This window comes from Rhagoletis zephyria, unplaced genomic scaffold (genome assembly GCF_001687245.7).
Source record: "Rhagoletis zephyria isolate East Lansing unplaced genomic scaffold, Rhagoletis_zephyria_1.1 Rzeph_scaffold_00056, whole genome shotgun sequence".
In the NCBI taxonomy this organism is placed as follows: Eukaryota; Metazoa; Arthropoda; class Insecta; order Diptera; family Tephritidae; genus Rhagoletis; species Rhagoletis zephyria.
This window is the reverse complement of record NW_016157140.1, coordinates 332,167-351,402: the sequence shown is the minus strand read 5'-3', so window position 1 is coordinate 351,402 and position 19,236 is coordinate 332,167. Positions and strand designations below refer to the sequence as shown.

General features: G+C 36.7%; 1 protein-coding gene across 1 annotated transcript in view; it reads left to right on the top strand.

Moving 5' to 3' along the window:
* Lgr1 (Leucine-rich repeat-containing G protein-coupled receptor 1) overlaps positions 1-19,236 on the top strand; it is a 423,583-nt gene that overhangs the window by 241,242 nt on the left and 163,105 nt on the right. The window contains exon 8 of the mRNA XM_017624060.1: positions 3,569-3,721. Coding sequence (XP_017479549.1) covers positions 3,569-3,721 — 153 coding nt within the window. The remainder of the gene's footprint in view (positions 1-3,568; positions 3,722-19,236) is intronic.

Genomic DNA, 19,236 nt, shown 5'->3' with positions numbered 1-19,236 from the left:
TGTATTGAGAATCGGTCAGTCTGAAAAGGCCTTGTAGGGAAGACAATAGGTTTGTTCGTCGAAAATCCAGGGAGAATTATCACTCAAAATATCAGATAGTAAGAAAAATGCTCCCAAACTCTCTCTCATGTAGAGAAGCCTCCAATTTTCTGTACGAACGCAAATTTGCAAGTTTTTCTGGCAGCTACTAGTGTCCACAGTTGCATTTCAAACAAAAGAAATTTCTATAGAATTTTTAAAATTCTTTCAGAGGGGCAAAAAAGAGGATCTACGTGTATTTATCTTGTCAGTCCGACTTTCTTCAACATACGTTTCAATTTCTTTGTCGGGTTTACTATATCGACTCTGGTTGAGATTGCATTCCGATAAGAATACAATTTTTTTTGCCGAGTACCTTGCAAATCAATGGAATTAACTGAATTAATTAAGTAAACAAGTATTAACTTACATTTTTCATTTTAAAATCGCTCAAGTTTGTAAATTTTTAAATTTAACGAACTTGTTTATTCAAATTATCGTCGACAAAAAATCCAACCATGTGCCACAATCATATGTTTTTCCTAATTGCAAATTCTTGCTGGCAAAATTTTTCCCGGTTCGAATTTGTAACTTCTCTCCAAGAAGTAGTCTTTTTACTCGTGATTTATTTAAATGTGTAAGCGCCAATCTATAATTATTATTGTTATGGGAGATGCCACGCCCCCTTTTTATATCGAAACTTTTTTTAGCCTGTAACCATCTTTGGAAAGTCTGCAGTAGATTTCGAAATTTCAAAAAAAATCGGTACGGCCTTTCTCGAGCATTGCGAACAGAAAAAAATGGTTTCAAAATATATACAGTATATTTTGCTTTGCTGCCTTTATGCTTAAGTGAACATTTAAGATATCTACCCCAAAATCCGCATCAGCGGTCCGGCATCCGGTTAAGTACTTTTTTCGGCTAAGTGCACAAGTTTTTCGTGCAAAGAAGGATGGGCAGCTAAGCAAAATATACTGTATTAGTATAGACCAGCCAATATATGCTTGCTTTGTGGCTTAAAACACTACTAACGATAAAAATCGATGGATAAATAAACAAGTTTGCAAGGGTTAAGTGAAAGTGCAATAATCTTTTGTATGAAATACTAGCAGGAAGTAATGTTACTCTTACGCCATATCGTATGTGACCGTACTTATACATGGTGTATGAGTAACTTTTTTCATGTTAAAGTTTGAATTTTTTTCTTTTGTAATACAAACTTAAAATGAAAACAACATATACACAATTAAGTCAGTGCATTTTTATAGATACGCAGGGATTAGTCCAAGGGAACAGCTGTGCCCAAGGCGCCAACAGTCCGGATGTTCTTCACGGTTTCATCTGCCGCGAAGCGCGTTCGCGGTAGGATCTGGAAAATTTAACGGTTACCCTATAAACTGAACAGCTACAGTTTCTTAAAGTCCAATTAGTAATACTACTTAGGTATAAGTTATTTATTCAAGGCAGTTAACAACCAAAAAATTTAACAAAGCTATTGCAATTCAAGAGTAAAAATTTCGTTTTATACATTTTTCGATTACTTGTTAAATTACTTTAAGGAATGGAATTCGAAAAAAATCAATTAAATTTTCATTTCAAAAATTTTCTTTCAAAGGAATTGGAAAAAAAATTACATCTTCATTTCCTTTCAAAGGTATTGAAAAAAAGTTACATTCCTAGCACGTAATTTATTCCAATTACAATAAGAAATTCCTTGTAATGGAATTAAAAAAAAAAAACAATTATATTTGAAATTACTTCAAGAAATTGAGAAAGTAAACATTTCCTTTGCTATGAACTGAAGGAATTGATTCCTAATTACAATGAGGAATGTAATTGTACCCAGCTCTGGTTGCAGGAACCCAATTGAAATATGTACATATATATATTAAAACAAGTAAGAGCAGTGCTGTCTTCGGATATGCCGAAGGCCTCATACCTTTCATGAGCATCTACAAATTTTACCTAACAGATTACTGCATTTGAAAAAATTTGTATATTTACAGCATACATTAAATGTAAAAATCATATCTAAAAAAAAAACAGAGATATTGAAGATATACCAAATATAGCACCAATCTAATTGATTTTCACTGCTGCGTGATCGGTATGTAAACCGGTAACACAATTTAGGGGTTTAGCTTCCTACATAAAGGAGATATATCGCAAAAACTGTTATCTTAACAATCAGTAGTATAGTATAAAGCTTACACAGCATAGATTTTGACGATTTTCTCAGTAGACTTTGTATTATTATTTATAAAATAGCTTACGAAATTTACCGGTTTTGGTTGTCCAAATAAAGGAGTTTTATGGTAAAATCCCATATCTGAACAATCAGTGGTATGGAGCCAATAAATAGGTTATCGTGACTCGATATTTGTTCATTTCATTGTAAAATGTAAAATTGTAAAACTTCTGTTGATAATGAGTGAATATAGTGTGAAATTTCATGTTTCTAGCTGCATAAATAAATGGAGAAGTTATAACAAAAAATCGCATATCTGAACAATCAGTTGTGTGGGAGCTATATGTAATAGTTACCCGATCTTTGCAATTTTCACTGTAAGTATTCTGTTAATAATGGGTGGAAATATTGCGAAATTTCATGTTCTCATAACTAAACAATCAGTTGTATGGGAGCTATAGGTTATAGTGACCGGATCTTTGTAATTTTCACTGTAGGTATTCTGCTGATAATAGTTGGAAGTACTGCAAAATTTCATGTTCCTAGCTGCATAAATGGAGGAGTTATTACGAAAGATCTCTTATTTTAACAATCAGTTGTATGTGAGCTATATGTTATAGTGGCCCGATTCTTCCGGTTCCAACAAATACATTATAAAAATACACCCACCTACCAAATTTCATCCCGATATCTCGGAAACTGGGTGACAAGATTGCATACAAAGAGACGGACATACAGGCACACGGACAGACGGACGTGGCTAAATCGACACAGTTCGAAGTTCTGATCATTTAAGTATACATTTTAATTCTCTCTGTTCTTGTTCTGTTACTTACAAATATCGGACGAAAGTTATATTACCATTTGATGCTCATGAAAGGGATAAAAATATACTATAACGTTCTACAAACGAATGATATATGTACATATGTACATACAAATAAAAAATCTACCACGGGGTTTTATTTTCTGTTACGATCTTCCACCTCATTTTGGGCTGTTTTCTGAAGTAACCTATAACCTTAAAGCTCACTTTATATTTAAAGGTCGGATTAAAAATAAAGCTATGTCTAAACTTAAGAATTTCTATTATCGGTTTTTGACGAACGTATGTTTCTTGGTTGTAAATCAATTTAAAACTTATAATAAAATGTTTTATTTTAGACACAATCATACATTTTAATAGTCATATATAGTTCCTTTGTTTGCATTTATTTTTATTTCTGTTTCGTGAATTTGCATTTCAAATTCCTAAAATTAATTTACTACCTACATACGTAAATATGTGAGTGAAATTACTTTAGTAATATACATAGTAGGCTTTGCAACTAATATGACTTTATTCTATTGGCTCTAATTTAGAAAACATCACGTTGAGTGCTATCCCATGCCGAACGCCCTCAATCCATGTGAAGATGTTATGGGCTACCAATGGCTGCGCATTTCGGTCTGGATTGTTGTTGCTCTGGCTGTGGTGGGAAATGTTGCGGTACTTGTTGTGATTCTATCGATTAGGTAAGTGTATACAATGTATCATATCGTCCTGTTTCTGCCTCAACCTCGTATCTGCAATAGAGGTATTTTAGAGAGTGTAAGAGAAAATGCTTAATTTCTTCCCCTAGGATACAATAAACGCATTTTTACTTAATATTTCTAGTTCCACTAACAGAAGTGAGCACCCTCATTAAGTCTTTGTTCTATTTTAAAATAGTGTGTCGCTTAAACAGCTGTTGTAAGTGGTAATATTAGTTTTCCCAAAAATTGTAGATACGTGGTTAAGGCAGAAACGGGACGATATGTGGTATGTACATACATACCTACGTATAAAATTCGGAAAGCTGCATAACATGCATGCCCATGTATGTACACATACAAACATATTAGGGTATTCACGATCAGGTGCATACTGTCTAGCATGGTGCATAGATAGTATAAATAGCATGATTGTTGTTGTTTCATGTGTTCAAACAACAACAAAATTAGCCAATCATGCTATTTATGCTAGTTATGCACTATGCTAGATAGTACGCACCGGATCGTGAATACCCCTATTCTGATTATATCCAGGGGGATTCAAAACTGCGTACAGATATTTGGCGTACGTATTCCTCGAACCATAACAAACCAAAAGTGTTAGGCGACATTTTACCCCCGGGGCTTATTTACTGAGTTACGACTAGCTGAAGATAAATCGATTAAGCATTGATTTTTGGCTTATTTTGAGCAAAACTTTTTATGTACAAACATAAAGTGCGTTTAGATATAAAGATAATCTCAGTCAAAGCTCGTTTTTTAATCTTCCTGTTTACACATCCAAATCTCAGATTAGGAAAAGTTGTTTTTTCTCTGTGCCACTGCGATCACTTTTTTCTGCTATATTAAGCAATTTAAATACATATATGTACTTTAACTTAATATTTTTCTTCTTTTCCTTGCTAGCGTCCATTTTTGTTTAATTTTATTACAGATTAACGAGGGGCCAGTTCTGTGTGGCTAATCTCTTTTTCTAATTACAGATTATGGAGTTAAGCTCGAAAATGGGGATAATATACATATATGTAGTATTACGCGAAAATATTACCCCAAATTACCAAAAAAAAATATATATATATGATTTCAATGCCTTGATCGATTTATATTGAACTGGCCCTTACTCAGTAAATAGACCCCGGGTAGAAAAATTTCCCTTAACCTATTTTTGTTTGGAGTACGATTGGCAAATATTTTACGGCACCCTGAAATTGTACATATGGAAACCTTGCATAAATACGAAATAATGCGTATGAAACAAGACGAAATAATGCTTACGAAAGAAAATCGAAATAATGCATATATGCACAGTTTCGGTTGAAACCCGAAATAAAACATATATGCACAGTTTCGGTTGAAAACCGCAATAATGCATATTAGAAAAAACCGAAATTATGCATATGCATTATGCATGAAAATCGAAATAAGGCATATAACAACACCGAAGGAATGCATAAAAGAAAAACGAAGTAATGCATACATGCACAGTTTCGGTTCAAAACCGAAATAATGCATATGACGAAAACCGAAATAGCGCATATGTTCTTTCTGCGTAGGCGGCCTTCGGCCGCGCTTAGGGATTATAACCTTTACCAAGTAGAGTTCTCCTTTCTGCATTGCTGGAAAAGGATGGCGAAAGTATTTCTGCGCAGAACTTCTTTCTGCGTAGGCGGCCTTCTGCGTGCGGCATAAAATTGTAACCCTCACTAAGTGGAATTCTCCTTTCTGTGTTGCCGGAAAAGGGGGAGGAAGTATTTTTGCGCGTTGTTCAAACAGGCCAGTTAGCTGAGGCAATTAAGCTTTAAATTGCGGAATTGAGTTTTGTGTTCACATACGAAGTCAGCTGCTGGATTACCTACAGTGATGGAAAAGTTGGTACAACTGTACCTTTATTTAGTTTGAAAGTGCATTCGGTACTAACACACAATTTTAGGTACTTCTCAGGAAATCAGTTCTTATTTTTATTGACATTTCAATGCATTTTCTGTTGCGTGCAACTGGCCCAATTCCTTCCCTCCTTTGTGAAGGGGCATACAAATGATACAAAAAGGTGGTCAAAGTAACGCAACATAGTTGATTTCGCCAGATAGACGGAACATATTTTTAAACGTCAGATCGGAGAACTGGGAGGAAATTAATTCACGTTTTCTAGAACATAGTTTTGTCTCGCGCTGCTCGAAGAGATTCTTTTCATAGCCAAAATTTGTTTAATGTGAGTACAGAAGTTGATGTGGTATCGATGGGAATTTTTATCCTCCTATCTTCTTTATATAGAAATACATATTTACTTTTTGGGTACATCTATCCACTTTTAGATAAAGCTTTCCGTAAATTAGGTACAATTTTATAATTAAATTTTCCATCCCTGATGGAATATCAGCTGTAAAAGAGGGACAGAAACAAAGAGCTGATTGCTCTTTGTTCAATAAACATACCTGCAAGTCAAAATTAAACATACCTAGCAGGGATGCATAGAGAATCCGTCACAAATTAATTGCCAATTAATAATTAATTGGCAATTAATAAATTGATTTTTTGTATGACAAATTGGGTAGCAATGAAGGCTTAAATTGATGAAAAGGTTCTTAATTGCCAATTAGGCCCCTGTTTGAACATAGTCTTAGATAAAAACATAATTATATGCACACTTTCGTTTGAAAACCGAAATAATCCATATGTATGTGAAAAACGAAGTAAAGCATATCTGCACAGTTTCGGTTGAAAACCGAAATAATGCATATGACAAAAACCGAAATAAAGCATACATGCACAGTTTGGGTTGAAACCGAAGTAATGTCTAAATGCACAGTTTCCATATACGCAATTTCGGTGCCCCATATTTTACGCAGTTTTGAATCACTCCGTATACACTAGTGAGAGAATTCATTACTGAAAAGGAAGTGAGTTAGTAGGTAATAGGTTGTGGGGCAAGCATCGAAAACATTGAATTATAAGGACGCAATATATTCTCATTTTCGTTGTTGGTGTTTCCGATTGGGAAGGAATATGATGTATTGAGGAACGATTTTCCGTCATACGCACTATAATTATATCTATGTATGTGCGCTAAAACCATAATTTAGGTTTCTTGTTGTCCTGCTTTAAATTTTAAACTGAAAAAGAAAGAGTTGGCAATAGGTTATGTATAGAAAAACAAGAGAACTTCCACTTTAAAAGTGGAGTTTATTTAAGCTAGGATTAAGCAAGTACTAAGTTAAATTTTGCATTGCTTTGATATATGTATTATAACAGATATGTTAATATTTTTCATACGCTTTGCTTACCCTGAGAATCATGTACCGTTTTGGTACTGGCACCACGGTTACCACATTTGGTCACTTGTGACCAAAATAGGTAACTTTTTGAGAGCTTGGTAACTTTGCAACTTTTTTTTTATTTTGGTAACTTATGGTAAGTTTGCCGTGTATAAAGTTAGACTAAAAATGTTGGACTAAATTTTATAAATTGTACTGTGGTTGTGTGTAGCGGTGATAACACTACTAGAAACAATTGCAATGATCAGGCAATACAGCGCACAAGAAAAATAACACGGTGCTGCAAAAAAAAAGTCATGAAATACACCCGAAACAAAACCTAGGGCAGGTTGTATGTATGGTCGAGTACAACATGAACCCTCAATTTTTTTATACCAAAAAACCGTTATTTTCGTACATGATGCACTTATCTATTAAATGCTTGACTATTTTCCATCCGATTTTAAAAATCGAACAAGTTTTGAAAAGACGACTTATAGACATTTAAAACGATGTATAACAATATATTGTAAGACTTAGCTAGTTTTTCATCGGTTAAATTTTAATGAGCCTCTCTTTTTCTTTATTTTTTGAATTTTGATCATCGCTTATTTCAAAAATGGCTACAAAAGTTGCCAGATATGTGTTATTTGTCAAAAGAATATTTATTTTCGAATAAATTGATTCTTCATCCAATGTAATTGCATACAAATTGTCGAAGTTTAGCAGTTTAAGTAAAAATATGGACTTGAATTTATATGTGTGTATGTACCGGACGTGCAGATTTTTCGGGCAGTGTGGCTAAGGGGCATTTATATATATTTATTAAAAAATGATACATATATACAATGACAATTAAGCAAAAAAATTGGTTTTCATAAAATTTTTGGAAAATGGGCATGGCACCGCCCACATATATCATATATGCGTATCTCAAAAACAACTTGACCGATCTCGACCAAATTTAATATACACATTGAGCTTGGCCTCCTCAAGCACCGTGCTGATTTTGACGTAGAATACGTTTTACGTTTCGACATGGAGGCTATGCTCAAATGTTGTAGTTGTAAATTTTAGAGCTTCACGAAAACACTTATTGCACGAGAACTAATAAAGCGACAAAAGGTGCATTCTTTTGCAACCGAGCTACAAAAAACACTCGCTTAAAGGACGAAAAACACGCAAAGCAACAACACAAACTCGGCTATTTATCCGAGTTCAGCCAGATCGGTTAAAAAATACGCGACCTGAAGGATAATATTGTTAAGTGAAAAAACTGCTCTATTGTTAATGGGAAAGTGGAGAGGAAAATTTGTGTTTCCTTATATATGTGACTTATATTTTAAATAAGTATATATATTACGCAAATACTTCGCATAATTACCCATTGAAATTGCTTTTTGTATCTAATTCCGTTACACTAATCACATGTTTCTTGCCAGCTACCAACAGCGTTGCTTAACTAGCTAAAAGGAAATTTTACCCGAGATGAGCGTTCTTTTGTCGCTCGCTTACAAAAAAATGCTCCTAAATAAAGTGTGGCGTTTCAAAGATAAAATTCTAAACCTATAGTGATGTGCTGAGTCAATACCTTTAAGTATTGATCGATATTCGGTACCGATTTAAAGAGTATCCAATGCTCTCGATGCTCAGTACCGAAACATTTAGGTTTCGAATGAAAAATGTATATATGTCGGTTCAAGGCCATAAATCAAAGAAACTCTTACTTGTTTGAAGCATTTTTGTTCCAGCTGAAACATTCGATTACATTTTTGTAGGCCTGGGGGCAGATGCTCTAACCAGTTAGCGACAATTTTCGAATCGGTATCGGTTTTGTTGAAGTATGATATGAAATATATTTACGTCAACAAGTGCGATACCGATCCGACACTTGTCGCTAACTGTTTACAGAATCTCCCCCCTGAAAGGGGCATTTTTCTTGAACCATGGATCGACTAAGGTTAAAACTGATAAAATAATATTTCTCTGTTGCGATAAGTTCAAGAATTTTAGCCGATATCATATAAATTAGTAATGAAAGTTTTTTATAAACTTGAAATGCATATAATGGCGAAGGTTTAATGTAAAGAATCGTTATCGGGTGCCGAAAAGGAAGTATTGGGTACCGAAATCTTTTTTTAAGTATTGGGTACCGAGTACCGACAATTCAGTACATCATTACAAACCAATCGCCAGATCCAGTTTTGTAAGTAACAAATTCGGTTTCTGTCGTAGAAACAACGGTAAATATTGGCTTATTTTGGGGTCCATTTTGAGCACTTAATGTGCTTTAGCAACATATGATTTGCAGATATAACTTCCATTTTCGGGACATAGGTTCTTTGGAGCAAAAGAAATATTATTGTGTATAAATTTTTTATAAATTCAACAAATATTGAGCAGTTTAAGAGAAACATTTTTTGAAAAAATTACAAATTTTTTTTTATTACGAAAATGCTCGAAAACCATTCTAGTGATTTTGTTTTTATTTTGTTTAATCGAAAATTCAAGTTGTTTCCTTTCGTTTGGTATATGGGAGGTATTGGTTGATATCTTCTAAGTATGTTTATTTTATTCAACTATATGGGCATAAATGAGTTTCCATACAAAAGCAAAAGCTTACTAACAGNGCTCCTAAATAAAGTGTGGCGTTTCAAAGATAAAATTCTAAACCTATAGTGATGTGCTGAGTCAATACCTTTAAGTATTGATCGATATTCGGTACCGATTTAAAGAGTATCCAATGCTCTCGATGCTCAGTACCGAAACATTTAGGTTTCGAATGAAAAATGTATATATGTCGGTTCAAGGCCATAAATCAAAGAAACTCTTACTTGTTTGAAGCATTTTTGTTCCAGCTGAAACATTCGATTACATTTTTGTAGGCCTGGGGGCAGATGCTCTAACCAGTTAGCGACAATTTTCGAATCGGTATCGGTTTTGTTGAAGTATGATATGAAATATATTTACGTCAACAAGTGCGATACCGATCCGACACTTGTCGCTAACTGTTTACAGAATCTCCCCCCTGAAAGGGGCATTTTTCTTGAACCATGGATCGACTAAGGTTAAAACTGATAAAATAATATTTCTCTGTTGCGATAAGTTCAAGAATTTTAGCCGATATCATATAAATTAGTAATGAAAGTTTTTTATAAACTTGAAATGCATATAATGGCGAAGGTTTAATGTAAAGAATCGTTATCGGGTGCCGAAAAGGAAGTATTGGGTACCGAAATCTTTTTTTAAGTATTGGGTACCGAGTACCGACAATTCAGTACATCATTACAAACCAATCGCCAGATCCAGTTTTGTAAGTAACAAATTCGGTTTCTGTCGTAGAAACAACGGTAAATATTGGCTTATTTTGGGGTCCATTTTGAGCACTTAATGTGCTTTAGCAACATATGATTTGCAGATATAACTTCCATTTTCGGGACATAGGTTCTTTGGAGCAAAAGAAATATTATTGTGTATAAATTTTTTATAAATTCAACAAATATTGAGCAGTTTAAGAGAAACATTTTTTGAAAAAATTACAAATTTTTTTTTATTACGAAAATGCTCGAAAACCATTCTAGTGATTTTGTTTTTATTTTGTTTAATCGAAAATTCAAGTTGTTTCCTTTCGTTTGGTATATGGGAGGTATTGGTTGATATCTTCTAAGTATGTTTATTTTATTCAACTATATGGGCATAAATGAGTTTCCATACAAAAGCAAAAGCTTACTAACAGGTATATTCTGCACGTTACCGAAGATTTTGTAACCGGAAAATTTTATTACCAAAAAATGTTACCAGTTCTTGTCACCGCGATTCTAGGCTGATTCAGCTATGAAGAATTGTGCAAATTCTGGCATTGCATATTTCACGGGGCAATACTTTGTTACCAGCTTATGAGATGGTAACAAAATTTACCGGTTACAAGAATACACAGAATGCGAAAAGGATTTAAAAATTGACAGGAACTTTATTTACCGGTTACAAACTTTTTATTACCAGCGCAGGATAGACCTGTAAGTAGTCATCATTTTGCAAGTACGTGCATGCGTTGGAACTGAGAGAAGGAGACAAAAAGTGTGTATGTGTTATGTGTATCAGATCTGTACCGTTCGTTTGATTTTACAAAATGTGGTATCAAGTTAAAGGGCTTGGCCTGTGGATGTGCAGTAACTTCTTATTATACCCGAGCGCACTTGTGCACAAGGGTATTATAACTTTGTTCACATAACGGTTGTTTGTAAGAGGCAAAACGAATCGAGATAGATATAGACAAATGTATACATAAATGATCAGAATGAAAAGAGAAATCGATTAAGCGGTGACTGTCTGTCCGTCCGTCCGTCCGTCCGTCCGTCCGTCCGTCTGTCCATCTGTGCACACGATAACTCGAGTAAAAATTGAGATATCTTAACGAAACTTGGTACGTGCACTTCTTTCGGGCGTAGGACGGATGGTATTGAAAATGGGCAAAATAGGACAATAACCACGCCTACCTCCCATATAACGGTAATTTTCAGAAATACGAAAACTGCGATATTTTAGTAACTACTGAAGATAATTCACTCAAAATTGATATTTACAATGATTTTTAGACGAAAAATAAGAATATTATAAATTTTTGGAAAATGGGCGTAGCCACGCCCACTTATGGTTACATGTGTATATCTTGGTAACCGCTGCACCAATTTCTTCCAAACTTGGCACAGTTGTTACAGCATACCAAATAGCCGAAAATTTTTAAAATCGGACAATAACAACGCCCACATCCCGTATAACGGTAATTTCGAGAAATACGAAATCCTCGATAAATCAGTAAATATTAAAGCTAATTTATTCAAAATTGACGGTTGCAACAATTCTTTATCAGGAAATACGCTTATGATAAAATTTTGGAAAATGGGCGTGGCACCGCCCACTTATGATCACATTTATGTATATCGGTAACAGTTCTAGCAATTTGTACCAAACTCGGTATGATTATTGTGCTTGCCACATAAAAGCAAACCGTTGAAAATTATTGAAATCGGACTAAAATTACGGCCGCTTTTCATATAACGGTAAATTTAAGAAATGCTTGAAATTTCAATATTTCGAAATTTAAGGATGTTAGTTTACTTAATATTTATACACCCGCTTATCATGTAGCGGTAGCTTTCGGAAAGGTGGAAAACATATATTTAATACTTGCGCCGGGTATTTAATGTTCGGCTCCGCCCGAACTTAGACTTTCTTACTTGTTTTTCAATAACAGTTGCCACCTGATAGAAAAATTAAACTCAAATTATTTTTAAGTTAAATCCTTTATTTTACCGATGTATCGATCGAAATGGTTTTGAAAATGCTTTATTTCTTAATTATATGTAGGAGGCTTGCCACCTGTTTCAAAAAGAAAGTCCGACTTAAATTAAGGCAGAAATTTGAAATCTATTTCCGGATATGGATGTCACACGTAAGAGGTTATGGTTTGAAAATATTTCGCAGAGGGTTTCCAACTTGTTACAAAGTAAGGTTCAATATAAGCAATAGGTTAAAAGAATTACTTCAGCATGAATATAAATAACAACTTCTTTGAAGAAACTTTATTTCCAAACTGTATGTACGAAGATTGCCACCTGATTTTAAAATTAAATTCAATTTGAATTAAGAGTGTTAGATTATTTAGATAAGTATCATACGCGTTGTCACATATTTAAAAAATGAAATTTAACTTAATTCAGCAGGCACATGTAATATGTATGTATGACAATATTACACGAAAGAGATTTGTTTGTTTCCTAACTATATTTAGGAGGGTTTCCAGTGTGAAATGAAATTTAATATTTCATTATTCATATTTACTGTTTATTTAAAATTAGCACAATAAGACTTAGTCTTTTGAGGTACAACAGCATTATATGTAACTAAACAGATTTAGAGGTAATATTAATACAGGAAATAAAACAAAAAATGATATTAGATCTCAGTAAATAAGATGCAAATACTAAAAATTATGGACTAGATAAAAACTTAAATATTTAGAAGGTTCATCAACTAGGCGAGAAATAGGTATGGAGGGAAGTTTTAAAGTTGCTTTTGTTTAATTTGATTTTGACGGCATGAGGAATAAAATTTCAAATACGAATTGCGTTAATGAAAGACCGTCTGGCAGAGTTTTTAAAGTTGTATGAAGGCAGAATTAAGTTAGAAGAACGTTCCGACTTTGGGAAAATGACTTTGTCAGACAGATAGCGTGGGGTTCTCGTATGTATAAGTTTATAGAAGAAAATGTAGTCTGAGATGTCACATTCCAGCAAAGAAGACCTCCAAGCGGATGTATGGTAAAAGTTCCATAATCCATACACATACCGGACAACATAATTAAATATAATGTCAATTTTGTGAGCAGAATGAGAGTCAAGCTTACCATATACCAACTCAGAGTGCCTTGTACCAACTGGAGTAAGAGATGCAGATTACCTGAGGTACCTAAGGATCCCATAAACTTTGTTTACAACAGCGTTAGTATGCATGCATTCACCGGGAATGCAAAGCCTCAATCCCACAGAGGAGAGCATGGTCAGGTAAAAAGCAGGTATACTGGTGGAATGACCGAATTGCAGAGCTGCGAAGGGCGTGCCATAGAATGCGGAGACTCGCAACGCGCGCTCGTGGTAGACCTGAGGCGCTGACCAGAGCAGCAGCCTACAAAAGCGCTAAGAAAGCACTTGGGGCCGAGATACAGAAGAGTAAACGGAACTGCTGGAAAGCGCTATGTGACGAAGTGGATCGCGATCCCTGGGGCCAGGGATACAAAATAGTGATGAAAAAGTTCCATACATCATCACAGGCGATGGATGAGGCCCGAGTTAAGAATATAGTGGATGCGCTATTTCCCACACACCCACTAAGAGCCGACACAGTGTTCGTCGAGGAGCAAGCCGAGGCACCACTGTTTTCGACAGACGAGCTGAAGCTAGCCCTGCGAAGCATGAAAGCCGGCAAGGCTCCAGGCCCAGATGGCATACCAGCGGAGGCAATCAGGTTAGCAGCGGAAACGAGCCCTGATCTTCTGCTTAACATGTACAACAGCTGCCTTAGGGCCCGGGTTTTCCCAAGCCAATGGAAGAAGGCGAGACTGGTGCTTATACCCAAGGGCAAAGGGGACCCAAACTCTCCTTCATCCTTCCGGCCACTCTGCATGCTAGACACAGCAGGCAAAATGATGGAGAGTCTGCTCAAAATACGCTTGACGTCAGCCATAGAAAGCGAGGGAGGCCTTTCACCCCGACAACATGGCTTCAGGAAGGGACACTCAACTATAGGAGCAATTGGCGAAGTAGTCGAGGCGGTACATAAGGCCGAAGAAGCCTGCCACCAGGCGCGGCCAATAGTGCTGCTAGTCACACTGGACGTCAAGAACGCCTTCAACTCGGCAAGATGGGACGATATGCTGGAGGCCTTGGAACGGACGATCTTCTGCTTAACATGTACAACAGATATGATCCGGAACTACCTCAGAGACCGTTGGCTTTTGTACGACACAACACAAGGTCAGAGAAAGAGACGTATAACCGGCGGAGCGGCACAGGGGTCTGTACTTGGCCCGGACCTCTGGAACGCCACGTATGACAGTCTGTTGCGCACGGAAATGCCGGACAGCACCTTCCTAGTGGCCTTCGCGGACGACGTGGCCGCCGTCATAACAGCAAGAAACGTCCAGCTAGCACAGCTCAAGCTAAACCAGGTCATGCGCAACGTCAGTGGATGGATGAGCGATCACGGTCTGCAATTGGCTACAGCCAAAACAGAGATCGTGTTCCTCATAAGGAAACGGATCCCAACAATTAAAAATATGATGGTCGGACCTCAACTCGTGACAACTCCTAGGCCTACAAAATACCTAGGGGTGAAGCTTGACAACAAACTCACATTCTGGGAACACATCCATGGACTATGTGAAAAAGCTGCGCAGAGCACTGCGGCTCTAAGCCGGCTGATGGCGAACGTGGGCAGCCCGAAGCCATACCGCAGGAAGCTTCTGATGACAGCGGTCCTGTACGGGGCAGAAATATGGGCTGACGCATTGAAAGTAAAAAAATACCGGATTCAAATGTCTTCGGTCCAGCGCAGAGGGGCACTACGCATTGCTTCTGCATACCGTACAGTGTCCGCGGACGCGGTTCTAGTTATTTCTGGCGTCATGCCAATTGAGCTACTTGCTTACGAGCGAAAAGAGATTTACAATCTCATTGCCGAGATAGGTCGAGCAGCTGCCGCGGCAAGGGCGCGAGAGCAACTGATCCAGCAGTGGCAACAGATCTGGAACGCGAGCACAAAAGGTCGATGGACGCACTCCCTGATAGCCGACCTTCAAACATGGCTGTACAGACCACATGGGGAAGTCGATTTCTACCTGACGCAATTCCTCACCGGTCATGGTTACTTCCGAGAATATCTTCATAGAATGGGAAGGGTGACAGAACGGTGTCACTACTGTGGAAACGTCGAAGAAAACGTGTACCACATATTCTTCACCTGCGAACACTTCTTGATTTCGCGCAGAATGTTGGAAGAAAGACATAGAGACATAACTCCAAACAACATAGTTGGGGTAATGATCTCCAGCGCAGAAAAGTGGGAAGCAGTTGCGAGATACGTGAAATTCGTACTCCGCTGCAAACGAGAGGACGGTTNCAAAGGACCTAAGATAGATCCTTGGGGAACACCTCACTTCAAGGGCTTAATCTGCGAGGTTACAGACCCAATTATCACTCGTTGAGACACGCAGTTTAAGTAGCTCTTCACGAGTGATAAAGCTGATTCACCAAGCCAAACGCTTTTGAAAAATCAACCAAACATAAAAGAGATAATTCACCTTTGTCAAAAGAAACTCTCAAGTCGTCCATAATTTTAATCATTGCAGTTGAGCATCCGTGCCCCGCTCTGAACCCATACTGAAGAGGAGACAAAAGATTATTTTCAGAAATGTGTGAGGAGATTTGTTCTGCCTTCAGCGACTCAACCACTTTTGATAATGAGGGTAGAACACTGCTAGGACGGAAATCACTGGTCGAACAAGCAAGTCTACTTTTTGCAACCGGACAAATACAAGCGATTTTCCACGAATCGGGAAAGCAAGATGTGGTAACGCAGTGGTTAATTACATGTGTTAAAGGGCTTATAATATAAAGGAGAACCAACTTTATAAACCGAACAGGTATGCCATCCTCTCCAACTGCGTTAGATTTAATTTTGAAAATGCATTTAGCCACATCCGACTCAGTAACAGCTGAGAGTGCGAAAGGAACACCANTGAGGAAGGTAGTATAGAGACTAGCTTCCCCGGCCAGTGCATAAGGCATTTACCTCTCCTACAAACAAAACAAAAAAAAAGTATGATCTATACAGCTAAGAGAGGAGTTGATGGCAAATCCCAAGTTAGTAATTTTACTGACCAGCTTTAAAGAACAATTGTTTAAACGGAGAGCTGGAATGATATCATAATTAAATTTTCTGTTATGCACGGGTAAAACATGTGATTCCTTTGGATTTAGGCAAAGTTTGTTTTGAGTGGCCCAGCGAGAGATAGAGTCTATATCATTGTTTAAATTAGCAGCAACCATATCAATGTCATCAAAGGGGCCAGATAAGAAAATGTCATTTACAAAGATACTAAATAGCAAAGGACCTAAGATAGATCCTTGGGGAACACCTCACTTCAAGGGCTTAATCTGCGAGGTTACAGACCCAATTATCACTCGTTGAGACACGCAGTTTAAGTAGCTCTTCACGAGTGATAAAGCTGATTCACCAAGCCAAACGCTTTTGAAAAATCAACCAAACATAAAAGAGATAATTCACCTTTGTCAAAAGAAACTCTCAAGTCGTCCATAATTTTAATCATTGCAGTTGAGCATCCGTGCCCCGCTCTGAACCCATACTGAAGAGGAGACAAAAGATTATTTTCAGAAATGTGTGAGGAGATTTGTTCTGCCTTCAGCGACTCAACCACTTTTGATAATGAGGGTAGAACACTGCTAGGACGGAAATCACTGGTCGAACAAGCAAGTCTACTTTTTGCAACCGGACAAATACAAGCGATTTTCCACGAATCGGGAAAGCAAGATGTGGTAACGCAGTGGTTAATTACATGTGTTAAAGGGCTTATAATATAAAGGAGAACCAACTTTATAAACCGAACAGGTATGCCATCCTCTCCAACTGCGTTAGATTTAATTTTGAAAATGCATTTAGCCACATCCGACTCAGTAACAGCTGAGAGTGCGAAAGGAACACCAGAATAAATTGCAGTACTACAAGGGGTAAATTTAGATAGGGGAACAGTAGATGATACACTGCTAAGAAAAGCATCGTTCATGCTATCCACATCTAAAGCGCATTCTGATTTATATATGATATATGATATATATAAGTAGCATTGTTTCTTGCTGTGCGAAAGACATCCCAATTAGTTTTACTACTATTTGACTTCTAAGCATGATAGGCTTTACTGCGGGCTTTAATAGCTCTTTGAATTTTAAGGTTCAACCAATGACACGAATTAGTTTTGCCCTATCGAATTGGAATGTGAGCGTTGAAGGTGCACAGTAGGTTGTAATTAAGGATCTCAAATTTTTTATTAACGGTCGGAAGATACCAACAGCTACGCCAATCGATGCTATCAAGATCCAAGAAAAGAGCATTTGTGTCACACAAACGAAAATCTCGCAACGTATAAATCTGTTCACAGCAAGAATAGCTAAATTTGATATCAAGCGCACAAAAAATTAGATCGTGATCGGATATAAATGAAATTTGGTCAAATATTAAGACAGATGAATAGTCAGACACGATAAAGTAGTCGAGAAGACTGGGTTTACAATTATTACCGTACCTCGTCGGCACTGAATTATTAGCAATCGAGAGACGGGAAGTCGCAGCATTACCTAGCAGAACATTACATTAGAATATTAACATTGCGATCGCCATATATAATAATAATTTCGTAGTCAACTACTAAAGAAGCAAGGGCTACAAAAAACGGATTAAGGGATACATACTTGTTTGGGATATATACACACGAGATAAGAGCCTTATTAAAACGGTCAGACAACTCGACGAACAAAAACTCCACGCCCTCATCATTCGACTCAAAGATTGTGCGCATGCTAATGTGGGTCTTGCAATAAATAGCAACGCCACCGCCTTTTTTACCAACCCTGTCATTGCGCACTAACTTATAGCTATTAATGTTACAGTAAGCATCACACACATCACTAACAAACCAAGTTTCGGATATACATATAACGTCAATATCTGAGGACTGAAAAATATATCTCACATAATCCATTTTTACATTGCTCAGGCTCCGCGCATTAAAGTTAACCACCCTAAGAACACTCCGCTGGGAGCATAGGATATTCAACTTAGCAATACTGTTGTTATTAACGCTATTAGTTTTGCTACTCAGTGACTACATACAAGCAGCAAACAAAAGCAACCTCTAATGGAAAACATAAACCATCAAATAAACGTTTACGGCACAAAACAGAAACATGAACCAACTTTACATAATTTATAATAATATTTAAATAAGGCATATAAGAAGATAACATAAATAAGAGTTGCAAAGAGAACAGCGTATCAATATACAAGCTAAATATCATCAAGCTTGTCAATTTCTACTCCCGAAGAGTCATTTGAAGTCTTTATAAATACGTCTCCACGCAATGTGAATGCGGAGGCCAATTTACTCTCTTAGTCGAATTGCTTCATGCAAGATCTAAGAATGAAGAAATAAGAATGAATCGAAGTTGTGCTACACGTCATGACATATCCATATCTATATCTATATCTATATCTATATCTATATCTATATCTATATCTATATCTATATCTATATCTATATCTATATCTATATCTATATCTATATCTATTCTGGAACATAATTCTGGACGATTTACTGTCTATGTCACTTCCGCATGGATGTGAATTCAAGCATTTGCCGACGACGTATTACTAACCTTCAGCGCAAAAACACTTGCAGAGCTTGAGTGCATGACAAACGCTTGTTTGAGTCAAATACATCAGTGGGGTTTTGATGTTAGCTAACATTCGGGAAGCTAAAACCCAAGAAATTGCATTCACACAAAAAGCTAGATCAGCGAGCTTGTGTATAAATGGTATTGCTATACCTTTTGTAAAATCCATCAAACTTCTAGGAGTAGTAATAGATGAATATCTAATGTTTACAAACCATGTGCG